The sequence below is a fragment of the Odocoileus virginianus genome, chromosome X, assembly GCF_023699985.2.
Source record: "Odocoileus virginianus isolate 20LAN1187 ecotype Illinois chromosome X, Ovbor_1.2, whole genome shotgun sequence".
Lineage (NCBI taxonomy): Eukaryota > Metazoa > Chordata > Mammalia > Artiodactyla > Cervidae > Odocoileus > Odocoileus virginianus.
Genome location: NC_069708.1, coordinates 22,374,693 through 22,393,248, shown reverse-complemented (window position 1 = coordinate 22,393,248; position 18,556 = coordinate 22,374,693). Strand labels below are relative to the sequence as shown.

At 39.4% G+C, this 18,556-nt stretch overlaps 1 protein-coding gene across 1 annotated transcript in view; it reads left to right on the top strand.

Moving 5' to 3' along the window:
- The first annotated feature begins 1,107 nt into the window (after positions 1-1,107).
- Positions 1,108-18,556, top strand: part of RP2 (RP2 activator of ARL3 GTPase) — a 51,199-nt gene continuing 33,750 nt past the window's right edge. Inside the window, exon 1 of the mRNA XM_020871650.2 lies at positions 1,108-1,411. Coding sequence (XP_020727309.1) covers positions 1,310-1,411 — 102 coding nt within the window. The 5' untranslated portion in view covers positions 1,108-1,309. The remainder of the gene's footprint in view (positions 1,412-18,556) is intronic.

Here is an 18,556-nt window from a genome sequence, read left to right as displayed (position 1 = left end):
CAGAGGCTCATTGAGGATACACATTAGATGTGAATAAGTGTGGGAAAGTAGAAAGTTAACCAAATTTAAGCCTACATTAAGCTGCATTTGATGTCCTACCAAATGCCAAAATACTGTGCTCAGAGAATTAAACCAACAGCTTACCTTTTCTATTACACAAGCAATACATGCGTATTGTAGTAAAAGTCAACCCAAGCATAGCATATGTTAATATTTAATATATATTTTTAAAAATATCTTCAGACAAACCCTACAGCATTTATTGAGAATATATCTGATAGTTTATATGCCAATGCTTACATCCTCCATGAGGCTATAAACCCCATGAGGAGAACCCTTTTACCATTACTCTCCCCCAACCCCTCCACTTTAGCCACTTTGGGAAAGAATAGGGGAAGGTTGTAAATGTTTCCTCCACTAGTGTGTAAGCATTCATTTGACAAACGTCTTATTGAGCAATTAGTGTGGAGTTGAGAAAGGCTTGGGGGATTTTAAAAAAGACAGGGCTTTTGGTCTCAAGAAATTCACAGTTCCAATAAGGAGACAGTACAAAAATACTTATTTTTCTAAGTTCTTGTTCAATTTTAGTCATTCGTGGAAGCTCTAAGAAAGCACATTAGAGAGGGCAAGGAGGGTCAGAAAAGTCGTTGGGGGAATTTCTTGGGCGGGGGGGACACTAGCCAGACGACGTGGGGTCCAGGATTGAGGCCAGTGAATTTCAGGACCCTTCCTGCACCAGCAGGAATTCCTGTTCCCTCACCAATAGCATCACAAAACTGAAGTCTAACGTTCAACTAGGGGGCCCTTCCGCGTCTAGAACTTGGAAACTGAGAACCTAGGGCAAAAAGACCTGGCTGTCGCAGATGTACTACCAGCAGCGGGACAGTCCAGTTGACTGGACTGGTTGAGGGGCGGGACAGGTTGGGAGCTGGGTCGGCTGTAAGGGCACCGAAGCCGGCCGGACCAGCCCCTGGAGTCTGGCGCAGGAGCCCGGCGAAGATTGGTTGTGTGCATGCGTCGGCCTCTCTTCATAGGCCGCGCAGGGCTGCTCGCGGGACTCTGATTGGTTCCCCGAGCGCTGAGCTGTCATTGGCTGCGGTGGGTCGTCAGGACAAGTGAGAGGAAAAAGAAAAGGGGTGTTGGGCCTGGCGGGCGAACCTGGGCTGCGGGCTACTGGGCGGTTCCGCGGGGCAGTGTTCGGACCACTGCGGAGCCCGGGCGCCCGAGGTTCACATCGCAACTCCAGGAGGTGCCTGAGCCAGCGGGCCGGCGAGGAGTAGCGGCCAGTGAGACCCCGCGGGCCAAGACCATGGGCTGCTTCTTCTCCAAGAGGCGGAAGGCTGAGAAGGAGTCGCAGCCGGAGGACGAGGAAGTGCAGCCGAAGCAGTACAGCTGGGACCAGCGCGAGAAGGTAGAGCCCCTAAGCGGCTGGTCTCAGTCCTGCTGAGCAGCTCGGCGAGGGTCCCCCGCGGCCAGCAGCGCTAAGGGGGCGGGCCCAGCAGCTGCTGCTCTTGCGCGCGTGCTCTCTCCCGAGAGTTGTTAAAGTCGAAGTGAATGACTTTTGGGGGAGCCGTGAAATTGAATGCTAGAGAAGGCTTCAAGGAGGGCGGTGCAGCTCTGGATGGGGCCCTAGAGCTCATTGTCCAGGCAGTTGGACACTACGGGCTTTGCCTCCTCTCTGCATCCTGCCCTCCGGTCCGAGAATGGACTCCAGAGAAGGAAGGAGAACCTGGAATGCCCCAAATCGCGTCTGCTCATTTCACTTGCAGGGTTTTGTCCAGTCCTCGAGTTACACTTGGGACTGATCTCATCTCTTTTGCGGCTTATGTTCTTTCTGTGGCTGTTTTCTCTTTTGTCTGCCCTAGTCAGTAAATCTCTGGTGCTTCCTGATATATTCCACTGCAGAATTTTCTCAATGACGAAGTGGACCATTTGACATATACAGCCCTGCTTTTCCCTCCTCTTCCAATTACCCAAAAGGAATAATGAAAATCAAATCAGTCTTTGGAATATGTGTTAAGACTGTAAGGTGAAAATAACCAACATAAGCTAGGCAGTATTTTACTGTTGAATGAATGAACATGCCCTTATTTTTACTTTTCTTTATAGCCAGAAACGAAAAACCTTTGAACACGTCCACTACCTTTGAACAGTTTTATAGTCTTACACAAAACATACTTAGTCATAAATTTCATAATGCTTCCTCTTTCTACAGAGTTCTCCATTTATGTTTAGAAAAATACTTTGATAGATCCATTAATTTTTTTCTCTTCCAAACAAAATGATAAAAAGTTTTAAATGAGTGTTATGAACAGTTAATACAACTCCTTGCTTAATAAAACATATCTTTTTCAATGAATGCTTTATAGTAAATGTCTTATTAATGATTTGTTTTCATAGACCATCCTACATGATTTCCAGTCCCCTGCAGAATTTATTCACATAAACTTGGTTCTCCAAGTGTCAGATTTTAAAAATTGGGCGCCTTTTTACAGACTTCTCAGCCCCATCTTTCTGCCCCTGCCTCACAGGGTTGCATAATTAGTTTATTCTATTTTATCCATACTTGATAGCAGCATTTTTTAAATTATATTTATTTATTTTTAATTGACTGATTATTGCTTTACAGTATCAGTTTGCTCTCTGCGATAATCAACACGAACTAGCCATAGGTGTACATATGTCCCCTCGCTCTTGAACCTCCCTCCCACTTCCCACCCTTTCCCACCCTCTCTAGGTCCTTTCAGAGCCCGGGTTTGAGCTCCCTGAGTCATACAGCAAATTTCCATTGGAATAGCCGCATTTTATAACATAGGAGTGGAAAGTACTATACTTTCTGTCTGAAAGCAAGCCCTTTTAAAAATCTTTTATACTGTTAGAGAATTACCAGCTTAACATTTTGAGAGAATGGAGATACCACATTTCCCAACATTGCTTTTTCTTTTTGGAATTTGTTGTTGTTGTTGTTTTTTCATTAATTTTTATTAGTTGGAGGCTAATTACTTTACAATATTGTAGTGGTTTTTGCCATACATTGGCATGAATCAGCCATGGATTTACATGTGTTCCCCATCCCGATTCCCCCTCCCACCTCCCTCCCCATCCCATCCCTCTGGGTCTTCCCAGTGCACCAGCCCTGAGCACTTGGAATTTTTTGTTCTTTTGGAATTACTAAGAATTCATTCTTGGGCACCTCTAATTTATGATGACCTGCTAAGTTTTATATGATTTTAAAGGTTTTTTCCTGCTCCTTAAGTCATGAGCTCTATATGGGTAGTGTGTATGCTCTATATTAATCCAGTGATACTTTTATTGAGTTTAGCATGGTCTTGCTTGCTCCTAGAAGATTTTAATTGTATCTTAAAAGAAACAGGGTGTAAATGCAGCCCAGAGAACATGAATGAGATATATTGAAGGTATATTAACAGAATGGTTTGTATTAAAAGTTTAGATCTCTGTAATGTGATCATGAAATATAAACAATTTTAAAGTTACATCAGACAATTACCATTCAACTTGTAAGACTTAGCTGTAAAAACAAAGTGCATTGCCTGAAAAGTTTCCATGCAACTTAGCAAAGTGGTGTTTAGACTTTTCCTTCGGTTGTGTAATCAGTATCCTTATTGAGAGGCACCCTCAGGGGTTTGGATTTTGAGTTGTGTAATTGAGTCGGTCTTAGGGGACTGAAGCTAGAAGAAATTGTCTCAATTAGAAAGAATGTTTGGGGACTTAAGTGTTGTCATGACAACTGATTTACTGTAATCAACAGTGTAAGAAGCTCAATTTTTATTGCTGACTTTGAAAAAGAAAAAAACTTATCGTACAGTTACTACATTGATAAGATGAAAAGTATTTTTGGATTGTAAGATCTGTGTTTAAATCATTTGGAAAGAAATGCTTACATCCTTGTTATCTGTATGCTGCTTCCCATAGCTAGGCAAATTATTCAGTATATGTCCTCAAACACTAAGGAAGACTCACAATGACAAGAATTATTTTCCCTGCCCTTGAAGAGCTAACTGGCATTTTTAGATTAAAACAGGAAATATTTAAGTACAAAGGAAGAATGAGTAGTACAGAAAAAATAGCTTTCATTTTCTAGTTACTTATACCTTTCTCTTCCTAGATGATAGAAATGGTGGCATAGGTATGAAAGTTGTGATTTTGAGCACGGACAATACATATTATATCCGCTCAGTTTTCTCAGCTACAAAATGAAACCTGGTAAAGATTTATCTACTGTTTAGTACGGTAAAGACCTGTCCTGAGGAAGAGAGGTTAGACAGTACTGGCTACCTCTGAGGACAGAACTTGGACAGGCAGAACCAATCTTAACACAAAGCAGATCATAACTCAAGAGTTGTTCACCACCAGAAGGGGTGGCTTTGTGAAGAACCAATCTTCATGTTGGTCAGAAAATTCACATAGAGGTTGGCTGGTGATTTACTGGAAAGAAGTATCTGCATTGAGTAGGGGGCTGTTTTTGAGTAGATGGTTTTTTTTAACCCCTTAAGTACCTAAGGTATTCTGTTATCCATGGTTGCCTGCCAAACTACCCCAAAACTTAATGTCACAGAATAATGGCAAGTACTTATTTTGCTCACAACTCTGCAATTTGTGTGGGGCTTAGCCTGGTTGACTCTCTGCTCTGTGTGTCATCAATCGTGGCAACTTGACTGGGGAGTGGAGGATCTGCTTTCAATATGACTTAATCACAAAGCTGGCTGGCAAGTTGATGCTGGCTTTTGGCTGGAAGCTCAGCTGGGGCTAAGGGCCAGGGGCCTCGTCATGTAGCCTGGGCTTCCCCACAGCATGATGGCTGGGTTCCAAAGGCGAGTGTCCCGAGACTGGCAGAAGCTGCATGGCTTTTTCTAACTGCTCTCTTAAGTGATGTAGCATTACTTCTGCCATTTTTTTTTTTGCCATACCTCGAAGCATGTGCAATTTAGGATCTTAGTTCCCCAACCAGACCAGAGATGGAACCTGTACCCCCTGCCCAGAGTCCTAACCACTGGGCTGCCTGGGAAGTCTCTGCAATATTGTTTACTGAGGCAATCACAGGTGTCACCTACATCCAAAGGGAGGGGTTCTCTTGATGGAATAAATGTCAAACTTGTCAACTTGTTTTAAATCCTTTACATAAAGTTGTTACTTAACGGAAATAACTAGTTCTTTCTTTATACATTTAAAAATAGTTTTATTGAGATATAATTAATAGGCATACAACAAGTTCACAGAGTTCTGTTTCCATCACTGTGATATAATTTTTTAACATTTTCCTCCCTCACAAAAGAAACCCAGATCCATAAGTTGTTATTCCCTACTCCCCCTAGCCCATGGAAACTATAATTTTACTTTCAATCTCTAGAGATTTTGTCTATTTGGGACATTTATCAGTGAAATCATGCAGTATGTGTTCTTTTGTATACTTTCACTTAGCATGTTTTTGAGATTCATCCATATTATAGCATATGTCAATAATTTATTCTTTTTTATTGCTGAATAACCTTAACATAGAGTAGATATTTTATTTCATCTTATTTATAAATAAATTTTATTTATTTTACTATCCATTTTGTTAGACATTGGGCTTGTTTCCACTTTTTGGCCATTACATTCCACTCCTAAGTATATATCCAAGAGAAATTAAAACATAACTTCCACACAGAAGTTTATACACAAATATTCATAACAGCATTGTTTGTAATGGCCAAAAAGTGGAAATAAGCCAAATAACTAGAACGGTACGATCATTTCCCCAAATTTCCTCATGCCCTTTTGTAGTCAACTCTGCCTCTAGTCTCTGATCAGTTTTTTTTTTATTGAAGGATAATTGCTTTAGAGAATTTTGTTGTTTTCTGTCAAACTTCAACATGAATCAGCCATAGGTATACATATATACTCTCCCTTTTGAGCCTCCCTCCCATCTCCCACCCCATCCCACCCCTCTAGATTGATACAGAACCCCTGTTTGAGTTTCCTGAGCCATACAGCAAATTCCCATTGGCTATCTATTTTACATATGGTAATGTAAGTTTCCATGTTACTCTTTCCATACATCTCACCCTCTTCTCCCATCTCCCAATGTCCATAAGTCTATTCTCTATGTCTGTTTCTTCATTGCTCCCCTGCAAGTAAATTCTTCAGTACCATTTTTCTAGATTCCATATATATGTGTTAGAATACGATATTTATCTTTCACTTTCTGACTCACTTCACTCTGTATAATAGGTTCTCGGTTCATCCACCTCATCAGAACTGACTCAAATGTGTTTATTTTTATGGCTGAATAATATTCCATTGTGTATATGTGCCAGAACTTATCCATTCATCTGTTGATGGGCATCTAGGTTCCTTCCATGTTCTAGCTGTTGTAAATAGTGCTGCAGTGAACAATGGGATACATGTGTCTTTTTCAATTTTTATTTCCTCAGGGTATATGCCTAGGAGTGGGATTGCTGGGTCATATGGTGCTTTTATTCCTAATGTTTTAAGGAATATCTGTACCGTCTTCCATAGTGGCTGTATCAATTTACATTGCCACCATAGGGAGCATTCCCTATGCAAGAGCGTTCCTTTTCTCCATACCCTCTCCAGCATTTATTGCTTGTCAACATTTTGATGATAGCCATTCTGAATGATGTGAGGTGATATCTTGTAGTTTTGATTTGCATTTCTCTAACAGATTTTCATTGTTAGTATATAGAAATGCAAGTGATTTCTGTGTATTGATTTTGTATCCTGCAACTTTGCTAAATTCACAGATTAGCTCTAGTAATATTTTGATACTATCTTTAGGGTTTTCTGTATACAGTATTATGTCATCTGCAAACAGTGAAAGCTTTACTTCTTTTCTGATCTGGATCCCTTTTGTTTCTTTTTCTTCTGGTTGCTGTAGCTAAGACTTCCAGAACTATGTTGAATAATATTGGTGAAAGTGGACACCCTTGTCTTGTTCCTGATTTTATGGGGAATGCTTTCAGTTTTTCACCATTGAGAATAATGTTTGCTGTAGGCTTATCATATATAGCCTTTACTATGTTGAGGTAGGTTCCTTCTATGCCCATTTTTTTAAGAGTTTTAATCATAAATGGGTACTGAATTTTTTCAAAGGCTTTTTTTGCATCTATTGAAATGATCATATGGTTTTTATCTTTCAGTTTGTTAATACGGTGTATCACATTGATTGATTGGCATATATTAAATAATCCTTGTATTCCTGGAATAAACCCAACTTGATCATGGTGTATGTGTTTTTTGATGTGTTGCTGAATTCTGTTTGCTAAAATTTTGTTGAGGATGTTTACATCCATGTTCATCAGTGATATTGGCCTGTCGTTTTCTTTTTTGTGTTGTCTTTGTCTGGTTTTAGTATCAGGGTGATGGTTGCCTCGTAGAATGAGTTTGGAAATGTTTCTTTCTCTGCAATTTTTTTGAAAGCATTTTAAAAGGATAGGCATTAGCTCTTCTCTAAATGTTTGGTAGAATTCTCCTGTGATGCCATCTGGTCCTGGGCTATTGTTTTTTGGGAGATTTTTGATCACAGCTTCAATTTCAGTGCTTGTAATTGGGTTGTTCATAATTTCTATTTCTTCCTGTTTGGTCTTGGAAGATTGAACTTTTCTATAAATCTGTCCGTTTCTTCCAGGTTATCTATTTTATTGCCATATAGTTGTTCATAATAGTCTCTTATAATCCTTTTTACTTCTGCATTGTCTGTTGTAACCTCTCCTTTTTCATTTCTAATTTTGTTAATTTGATTCTTTTCTCTTTTTTTCTTCATGAGTCTGGCTAAGGGTTTGTCAATTTTGTTTATCTTCTCAAATAGCCAGCTTTTAGTTTCATTAATCCTTACTATTGTTTCTTTCATTTCTTTTTCACTTATTTCTTCTAGGATCTTTATGGTTTCTTTCCTTTTACTAATTTTGGGGTTTTTTGTTCTTCTTTTTCCAGTTGCTTTAGGTGTAAAGTTAGGTTGTCTATTCGATGTTTTTCTTGTTTTTTGAGGTAGAATTGTATTGCTATAAATTTCCCTCTTAGAAGTGCTTTTTTTGCATCCCATAGGTTTTGAGTTGTCATGTTTCATTGTGATTTGTTTCTAGAAACTTTTTTATTTTCCTTTTGATTTCTTCAGTAACCTGTTAGTTATTCAGAAATGTGCTGTTTAATCTCCATGTGCTTGTGTTTCTTACAGTTTTTTTTCTTGTAATTGATATCTACTCTCATAGCATTGTGGTCACAAAAGATGCTTGATATGATTTCAATTTTCTTAAATTTACTGACGTTTGATTTGTGACCCAAGATGTGGTCTATCCTGGAGAATGTTCCATATGCTCTTGAGAAGAAGGCATATTCTTCTGCATTTGGATGGGATGTCCTGAAGATGTCAGTGAGATCCATCTCATCTCATGTATCATTTAAGACTTGTGTTTCCTTATCTATTTTATATTTTGGTGATCTTTCCATTGGTATGAGTGGGGTGTTTAAATCTCCTACTATTATTGTGTTACTGACAATTTCTCCTTTTATGTCTGTTAGTGTTTGTCTTATGTATTGAGGAGCTCCTATATTGGGTGCATAGATATTTACAATTGTTATGTCTTCCTCTTGGATTGATCCCTTGATCATTAGGTAGTGTCCTTCCTTATCTCTTGTAATCTTTATTTTAAGGTCTATTTGGTCTGATATGAAGATTGCTACCGCAGCTTTCTTTTGTTTCCCATTTGCATGGAATATATTTTTCCATCTTCTCACTTTCAGTCTATATGTGTCTTAAGGTCTGAAGTGGGTTTCTTGTAGACAGCACATACACACACACACACACACACACACACATATATATATGTCATATTTTTGTATCCATTCAGCCAGTCTGTGTCTCTTGGTTGGAGCATTCAATCCATTTACATTTAAAGTAATTATTGATATATATGTACCTGTTGTGACTTTCTTAATTGTTTGGGGTTGATTTTGTAGCTCTTTTTTCTTCTGTTGTATTTCTTGACTGTATAAGTCCTTTTAAGATTTGTTGCAAAGCTGGTTTGGTGGTACTGAATTCTCTTAACTTTTGGTTGTCTGAAAAGCTTTTTATTTCTCCATCAATTTTGAATGAGATCCTTGCTGGGTACAGTAATCTTGGTTGTAGATTTTTCCCTTTCAGTACTTTAAGTGTATCTGCCATTCCCTCTGACCTGCAGAGTTTCTGCTTAAAGATCAGCTGTTGAACTTATGGAGTTTCACTTGTATGTTACTTGTTGCTTCTCCCTTGCTGCTTTTAATATTCTTTCTTTGTGTTTAGTCTTTGTTACTTTGATTAGTGTGTGTCTTGGCATGTTTCTCCTTGGGTTTATCCTGTATGGGACTCTTTGTGCCTCTTGGACTTGATTGACTATTTCCTTTTCCATGTTGGGGAAATTTACAACTATAATCTCTTCAAAAATTTTCTGATACCCTTTCCTTTTCTCTTCTTCTGGGACCCATATTATTCAAGTGTTGGTGCATTTGAAACTGTCCCAGAGGTCTCTGAGACTATCCTCAGTTCTTTTCATTCTTTTTACTTTGTTCTGCTCTTCAGAAGTTATTTCCACCATTTTATCTTCCTGCTCACTGATTCATTCTTCTGCTTCAGATATTCTGCTATTGATTCCTTCTTAAGTATTTTTAATTTCAGTAATTGTGTTGTCTCCACATGTTTATTCTTTAATTTTTCTATGTCTTTGTTAGTTGATTCTTGCATTTTCTCCATTTTGTTTAGAAGGTTTTTTATCATCTTTACTATCATTACTCTGAATACTTTTTCAGGTATTTTACCTATTTCCTCTTCATTTATTTGTACTTCTGTGTTTCTAGTTTGTTCCTTCATTTGTGTAGTATTTCTCTGCCTTGTCATTATTATTTTTTTTAACTTACTGTGTTTGAGGTCTCCTTTTCCCAGGCTTCAAGTCTGAATTCTTTCTTCCTTTTGGTTTCTGCCCTCATAAGTTTGGTCCAGTGGTTTGTGTAAGCTTCTTATAGGGTGAGATTTGTGCTTAATTTTTGTTTGTTTGTTTGTTTTTCCTCTGATGGGCAAGGCTGAGTGAGGTGGTAATCCTGTCTGCTGATGATTTGTTTTGTAGTTTTGTTTTGTTATTTAGATGAGATGTAAACACAGGGTGCAACTGGTGTTTGGTTGATACTGGGTCTTTTCAAGTGGTTTTCCAAGTGGTTTCCTCTGTGTGAGTTCTCACTATTGGATACTCACTAGGGTTAGTTCTCTGATAGTCTAGGGTCTTGGAGTCAGTGGTCCCACTCTAAAAGCTCAGGGCTTAATCTCCAAGAAGAGCGGGGTATCTTCAGTGGTGGGACCAGAATTCAAAAAAGGTGTCCCCCACAGCCCCACCAAGTTGGTATCTCCAGACATGCATCTAGATGTGCATCTCCACCACTTGCTTTGCAACACACAGCACTGCAACCACTCCCATCTGGGTCCCCGAGTCAGTCGAGCAAGCTCCACCTGTCCAGGTTGGAGCCTCAGAGCCTCATTTCAGGAGAGTCCTGGTAAGACTTCTGTTTCCAACCTTGTCTTCCAGATTGTCATTCTGCAAGCAGGAATGTACTGGGGGTCACATAGTTTATGCCTCCAGTCCAACTGCGTGCCTTGGAGGACATCCTTGCTCCAGGTTCCTCATTTATAAAATGAAGGAGTAGACTTCATACCCTTTGCAGCACCACAGTCTCTCTGATCAGTTTTTTTTAATCCCTGTAGTTTTATCTTTTTGAGAATGTCCTATAAGTGGTATCATGTAGTAGATAACATTTTGAATCTGGCTTCTTTCAGTTAGCATGATACATTTAAGATTTATCCATGTTATTGCATGTATCAGTTCCTTTTTATTGTTGAGTCGTAGTCCATGTTATGAATGTACCACGCATCCATTCACCACTTGAAGGACATTTGGGTTGTTTACAAATTCTGGTAATTATACATAAAGTTACCAGAAATATTTGCATACAGGTTTTTGAACAGAAGTAAGCTTTCATTTCAATTGAGTGAATACCTAGGAATGAGATTTCTGATCATATGGAAATTGTATATTAAACTTTCTAAGAAACTGCTAAAACCTTTTCTAAAGTGGCTCTATTATTTTACATTCCTGTGAGTAATGTATGAGAAATCTAGTTTCTCTGCATCCTCACCAATACTTGGTAAGGTCAGTTTAAAAAAAAAAAAGCCATTCTAATAAGAGTGTAGTACTATTTCGTTGTGGCTTAATTTGCATTTCCCTAACTCAGTGAAACTATGAGCCATGCCGTGCAGGGCCACCCAAGACGGAAGGGTCGTGGTGGAGAGTTCTGACAAAACATGGCCCACTGGAGAAGGGAATGGCAAACAACTTCAGCATTCTTGCCTTGAGAACCCCATGAACAGTATGAAAAGGCAAAGAGATATGACACTGAAAAATGAACTCCCCAGGTTAATAGGTGCCCAATGTGCTATTGGAAAAGAGTGGAGAAATAACTCCAGAAGGAATGAAGAGCCCGAGCCAAAATAGAAACAATGCCCAGTTGTGGATGTATCTGGTGGTGAAAGTAAACTCCAGTGCTGTAAAAAACAATATTCCATGGGAACCTGGAACGTTATATCCATGAATCAAGATAAATTGGAAGTGGTCAAATAGGAGATGGCAAGAGTAAACATTGACATTTTAGGAATCTGTGAACAAAAATGGATTGGAATGGGCAAATTTAATTCAGGTGACCATTATATGAACTACTCTGGGCAAGAATCCCATAGAAGAAATGGACTAGTCTTCATAGTCAACAAAAGAGTCCAAAATGCAGTTCAGTTCAGTTGCTCAGTCGTGTCCAACTCTTTGTGATCCCATAGTCTGCAACACGCCAGGCTTCCCTGTCCGTCACCAACTCCCAGAGCTTGCTCAAACTCATGTCCATCAAGTCAGTGATGCCATCCAACCATCTTATCCTCTTCTGTCCCCTTCTCCTGCTTTCGATCTTTCCCAGCATCAGGGTCTTTTCCAATGAGTCAGTTCTTCGCATCAGGTGGCCAAAGTATTGGAGCTTCAACTTCAGCATCAGTCCTTCCAAGGAATATTCAGGACTGATTTCCTTTAGGATTGACTGGTTTGATCTCCTTGCAGTCCAAGGAAATCTCAAGAGTCTTCTCCAGCACCACAATTCAAAAGCATCAATTCTTTGGCGCTTAGCTTTCTTTATGGTCCAACTCACATCCATATATGACTACTGGAAAAACCATAGCTTTGACTAGATGGACCTTTGTTGGCAAAGTAATCTAATCTCTCTGCTTTTTATTATCCTGTCTAGGTTGGTCATACCTTTTCTTCCAAAGAGCAAGTGTCTTTTAATTTCATGGCTTCAGTCACCATCTGCAGTGATTTGGGACCCAAGAAAATAAAGTCTGTCACTGTTTCCATTGTTTCCCCATCTATTTGCCATGAAGTGATGGGACTGTATGCCACGACCTTCATTTTTTGAATGTTGAGTTTTAAGTCAGCTTTTTCACTCTCCTCTTTCACTTTCATCAAGAAGCTCTTTAGTTCCTCTTCTGCCATAAGGGTGGTGTTATCTACATACCTGAGAAGTTATTGATATTTCTCCCTGCAATCCTGATTCCAGCTTATGCTTCATCCAGCCTGGCATTTCTGTAGAGGTATTCCACATACAAGTTAAATAAGCAGAGTGACAATATACAGACTTGACATACTCCTTTCCTGATTTGGAACTAGTCCATTGTTCCATGTCCATGTTCTAACTGTTGCTTCTTGACTTGGATACAGATTTCTCAGGAGGCAGGTGAGGTGGTCTGGTATTCCCATCTCGTGAAGAATTTCCCACAGTTTGTTGTGATCCACACAGTCGAAGGCTTTAGCATAATCAATGAAGCAGAAGTAGTTGTTTTTCTGGAACCCAAAATTCAGTACTTGGATGCAATCTGAAAAATGACAGAATGATCTTTATTCATCTCTAAGGCAAACCATTCAGTATCACAGTAATCCAAGTCTATGCCCCAGACACTAATGCCGAAGAAGCTGAAGTTGAATGATTCTGTGAAGACCTACAAGACCTTCTAGAACTAACACCAGAATAAGATGTCTTTTTCATCAAAGGGGACTGGAATACAAAAGTAGGAAGTCAAGAGATATCTGAAGTAACAGGCAAGTTTGGCCCAAGTACGGCAAAGGCTAACAATTTTGCCAAGAGAACGCACTGATCATAGCAAACGCCCTTTTCCAACACAAGAGATGACTCTACACATGGACATCACTAGATGGTCAATACTGAAATCAGATCGATTATTTTCTTTGCAGCCAAAGATGGAGAAGCTCTATACAGTCGTCAAAAACAAGACTGGGAGCTGACTGTGGCTCAGATCATGAACTCCTTAGTGAAGAATTCAGACTTAAATGGAAGAAAGTAGGGAACACCACTAGGCCATTCAGGTACAACCTAAATCAAATCCCTTTCAATTATACAGTTAAAGTGACAAATAGATTCAAGTAATTAGATCAGATAGACAGAATGTCTGAAGAACTATGAGTGGAGATTTGTAACATTGTACAAGAGGTGGTGATCAAAACTATCCCCAAGAAAAATAGGTGGAAACAGGCAAAATGGTTGTCTGAGAAGGTCTTACAAATAGCTGAGAAAAGAAGAGAAGTGAAAGGCAAAGGAGAAAGGGAAGGGAAGATATATCCATCTGCAGAGTTCCAAAGAATAGCAAGGAGAGAAAAGAAAGCCCTCCTCTGTGATCAATGCAAAGAAATAGAGGAAAACAATAGAATGGGGAAGACTAGCGATCTCTTCAAGAAAATTAGAGATACCAAGGGCACATTTCATGAAAAGATGGGCACAATAAAGGACAGAAATGATATGGACCTAACAGAAGCAGAGGATATTCAGAAGAGGTGGCAAGAATACACAGAAGAACTATACCAAAAAAATCTTCATGACCCAGATAACCATGATGGTGTTATTACCAACCTAGTGCCAGACATCCTGGAATGTGAAGTCAAATGGACCTTAGGAAGCATCAGAATGAACAAAGCTAGTGAAAGTGATGGAATTCCAGCTGAGCTATTCAAATCCTGAAAGATGATGCTGTGAAAGTGCTGCATTTATTATGCCAGCAAATTTGGAAAACTCAACAGTGGCCACAGGACTGGAAAAGGTCAGTTTTCATTCCTGTTACAAGGAAAGGCAGTGCCAAAGATTGTTCAAACTACCACACAATTGCACTCATTTCACACACTAGCAAAGTAATGCTCAAAATTCTCCAAACCAGGCTTCAACAGTACATGAACTGAAAACTTCCAGATGTTCAAGCTGGATTTAGAAAAGACAGAGAAACCAGAGATCAACTTTCCAACATCCTTTGGATCATAGAAAAAGCAAGAGAATTCCAGAAAAACATCTACTTCTGCTTCATTGACTGTGCTAAATCCTTTAACTGTGTTGATCACTACAAACTCTGGGAAATTCTTAAAGAGATGGGAATACCAGCCCACCTTACCTGCTTCCTGAGAAACCTGCATGCAGGTCAAGAAGCATCAGTTAGAACAAGACTGGGAAAAATGGACTAGTTCCAAATTGAGAAAGAAGTACGTCAAGGCTGTATATTGTCACCCTGCTTATTTAACTTGTATGCAGATTACATCATGGGAAATGCCAGGCTGGATGAAGCACAAGCTGGAGTCATGATTGCCTGGAGAAATATCAATAACCTCAGATATGCAGATGACACCCCCCTTATGGCAGAAAGTGATGAGGAACTAAAGAGCCTGTTGATGAAGGTCAAAGAGTAGAGTGAAGCTGGCTTGAAAGTCAGCATTCAAAAAACTAAGATCATGGCATTCAGTCCCATCACTTCTTGGCAAATAGATGGGGAAACAACGAAAACAGTGACAGGCTTTATTTTCTTGGGCTCCCAAATCACTGCAGATGGTGACTGCAGCCATGATATTAAACGACAGATGCTCCTTGGAAGAAAAGCTATGACCAACCTAGATAGCATAGTAAAAAGTGGAGACATTACTTTGCCAACAGTGGTCCATCTAGTCAAAGCTATGGATTTTCTGGTAGTCATGTATGCATGTGAAAGTTGGACAGTAAAGAAGGCTGTCCAAGGAATTGATGCTTTTGAACTGTGGTGTTGGAGAAGACTCTTGAGATTTCCTCGGACTGCAAGGAGATCAAACCAGTCAATCCTAAAGAAATCAGTCCTGAATATTCCTTGGAAGGACTGATGCTGAAGTTGAAGTTCCAGTACTTTGGCCACTGGATGCGAAGAGCTGACTCATTGAAAAAGACCCTAATGCTGGGAAGGATTGAAAGCAGGAGGAAAACGGGTCAACAGAGGATGAGATGGTTGGATGGCATCACCGACTTGATGGACATGAGTTTGAGCAAGCTCTGGGAGTTGGTGACGGACAGGGAAGCCTGGAATGCAGCAGTCCATGGGGTTGCAAAGAGTTGGACACAGCTGAGTGACTGAATAACAGCAAATGACTAATTATGTTGAGCATTTTTCCACTTATTTATCTGCCATCTCTATATTTTCTTTGGTGCAGTGTCTATAAAATCTTTTGCCCATTTTTTTTTACTGGATTGTTTTATTTTTGAGTTTTGAGAATTTTTTTTACATATCCTGGATACAAGTCCCTTATCATGTGTGTCTTGAAAATATTTCCTCTCAAATAATGAGGTGTCTTCTCTTGATGTATTTTGAAGAACAAAAGTTTCAATTTTGATATAAGTCTGATTTTCAATTTTTTCTGTTTTTAATATTTATTTGATTTACTTGACTGCTGCAGATCTTAGTTGTGGTACATGGTATCCAGTTCCCTGACCAGGGATCAAACTCAGGCCCCCTGCACTGGGAGCGAAGTCCCAGCTACTATACCACTAGGGAAGTCCCTTTTTTCTTTATGAATCATGTTTAGTTTCACATGTAGGAAATCTTTGCCTAATCAAATTATAAAGATTTTCTCATCTGTTTTCTTTTAGAAGTTTATAGTTTGGTTTTATATTTAGGTTCTCTGATCCATTTTGGTTATTTATTAAATATGATACAAGATATGGGGAGATGCTTTTTATTTTTTGGCCACACCTTGCAGCATTCAAGTCCCAACCAGGGATCAAAGCCATGCCTCCTGCAGTGGAAGCGTAGAGTCCTAACCACTGGAGAACCAGGAAAGTCCCAGAGATACTTTTTAGTTTTTTACATATAGATGTCTAATTGTTCTAGCACTATTTGTTGTAAAGACTGTCTTTTCTCTAGTGAATTGGTTTTGCACTTTTGTCAATATATACATAAGTCTATTTTTGAATTCTATTCTGTTGCATTGATCTATTCACATAGTAAACATTGGTTTCTACTTGAATATGGTTGAATTGAAGATGCAGCCAAGAAAATGTACTTAGGAGCCATACTGCCTAAGTCTGAGTCTCAATTTAACCAAGCACTTACTGTGTGACCTTGGCCAAGTTATTTGGCCTCTGGGTACTTCAATTTTCTCATCTGTAAAATAGAGATAATTATGTTAATAGTGTTACAGACTGGGGTTCTTGGCATACCCCAATCAATAGCAATTGACTAGAATCCAGACAAGAACAGATTTGAGAGATGGACCATAAAGAAGGCTGAGCCCTGAAGAATTGATGCTTTTCAGCTGTGCTACTGGAGAAGACTCTTGAGAGTCCCTTGGACAGCAAGGAGATCAAACCAGTCAATCCTAAAGGAAATCAACACTGAATACTCATTTGAAGGACTGATGCTAAATCTGAAGCTCCAATATTTTGGCCACGTGATGCAAAGAGCCGACTCATTGGAAAAGACCCTGATGCTAGGAAAGACTGAGGGCAGAAGAGGGGGCTGATAGAAGATGAGTTAGTTAGATAGTATCACCAATTCAATGGACATGATTTTGAGCAAACTGTGGGAGATAGTGAAGGACAGGGAAGCCTGGCATGTTGCATCCATGAACTCACAGAGTCAGACATGACTGAGTGACTGAACAACAACAGACAAGAAATTCAGGCAAGGATTTACTGGGTCCCCTGCTGCAGCAACGGGGTGGTGCAAGATCCCTTGCTTGTTCGCTCCCTGCTGGGGGTGGGTGCAAGCTTGTTCCTTATATGAGATGAGTGTAGGAGTGTGTCTAGGGGTCAGGCTGGAGGGGTAGCTTAGGTGTTTTGCCCCCCCCCCATGAGGTGGTGTCATGTGCAGATGGCATGCTTCAGTACCTGTTTTTGCTCTTTACACACCATTTTTGCTGCAGGCTCTTCGAAAGTGGCAGTTGGGTTTTTTGGTCTCTGTGTCTTTTGGGTCCAGAATTTGCCCCAACTGAGCTTGCATGCAGTTATTTTAGTCCCATGTAGTTTGTTTGTATTTTGTTGCTGGAGGAGAAGTGTGTCCAGGTGCAAGCATTGCAGCACTGCAGCAAAGGGTCCCATGTCCCAGGCCTGCCTCAATAGTACACAACCCTCATAGGGGTTTTTATGAGGATTGAGTGAATGATTATAAAGCACTGGTACCTTTGTAGTGCTTCTTATACTCCTGAATCTTATTTTGAGCTTCTACCAAGACCAGATTTCCATTGAAACTAACAAATTCCATTATTTCATCTCAGACTGCTATGGAAATTTAACTGTGGAGATGAATAATAATGATAAATTTCCATAACTGCTCAGTAAAAAATAAGATGTTCACTTTTGTTTTCAGTCAGGAAAATAATACTTAACTTTGTTTAGTAGCTGTATCTGGGGAATTCCAATTCCTAAAATGTTTCTTTGATTTTGAGAGTATATCCACTATGTTTCAAAGATTGTAGTTAGAAATATGGACTAAACTAAGCTTATTTCATAAGTAATTCTTGTGAAAAAGTAGTTTAAAAACTTGAACTTTTGTGTTTGTGATTTGGGGCACTTTGAGGACTAGTAACTTTTGTATAAGTATTACAGTACTAAACTTCAAGGTGTTTATCACTTTTTGTTTTGAAGAGCTTTCAGGAATTGTTGAGAAAGTAAGTACAGCAATATAAATCCTAAATTTCTTTTTTTGTAGACCATATTGATAGTCCAGATAATTTTATACTATGGAACTCTTTAGCTATAGGATTAATTTCTCAATGAAGTGTGAGAACTGAAGTGTCCAGGTGAAATACTTAGAATAGTAAATTACATTTAATTCCTCAGTATTGGCAGCTGTTATAGACTGATTGTGGTTCCCCACCCCCACCTCCAAATTCATATGTTGAAACCCTAACTCCCAGTATGGTTGATTTTATTTGAAGATGGGGCCTCTAAGGAAATAGTTAAAGTTAAATGAGGTCATAAGGGTGGAGCCCTGATCTGACAGGATTAGTACTCTTATAAGAAGAGACATCAGAAAGCTTACCCTGCACCCTGCACTCACTCAGGAAAGACCATGTTCAAAAAAGGAACCATCCAAAAGACAAAAAGAGAGGTCTCTCCAGAAACCAACCCCAGTGGCACCTTGATTTTGTACTTCTCAGCCTCCAGAATTGTGAAAAATAAATTT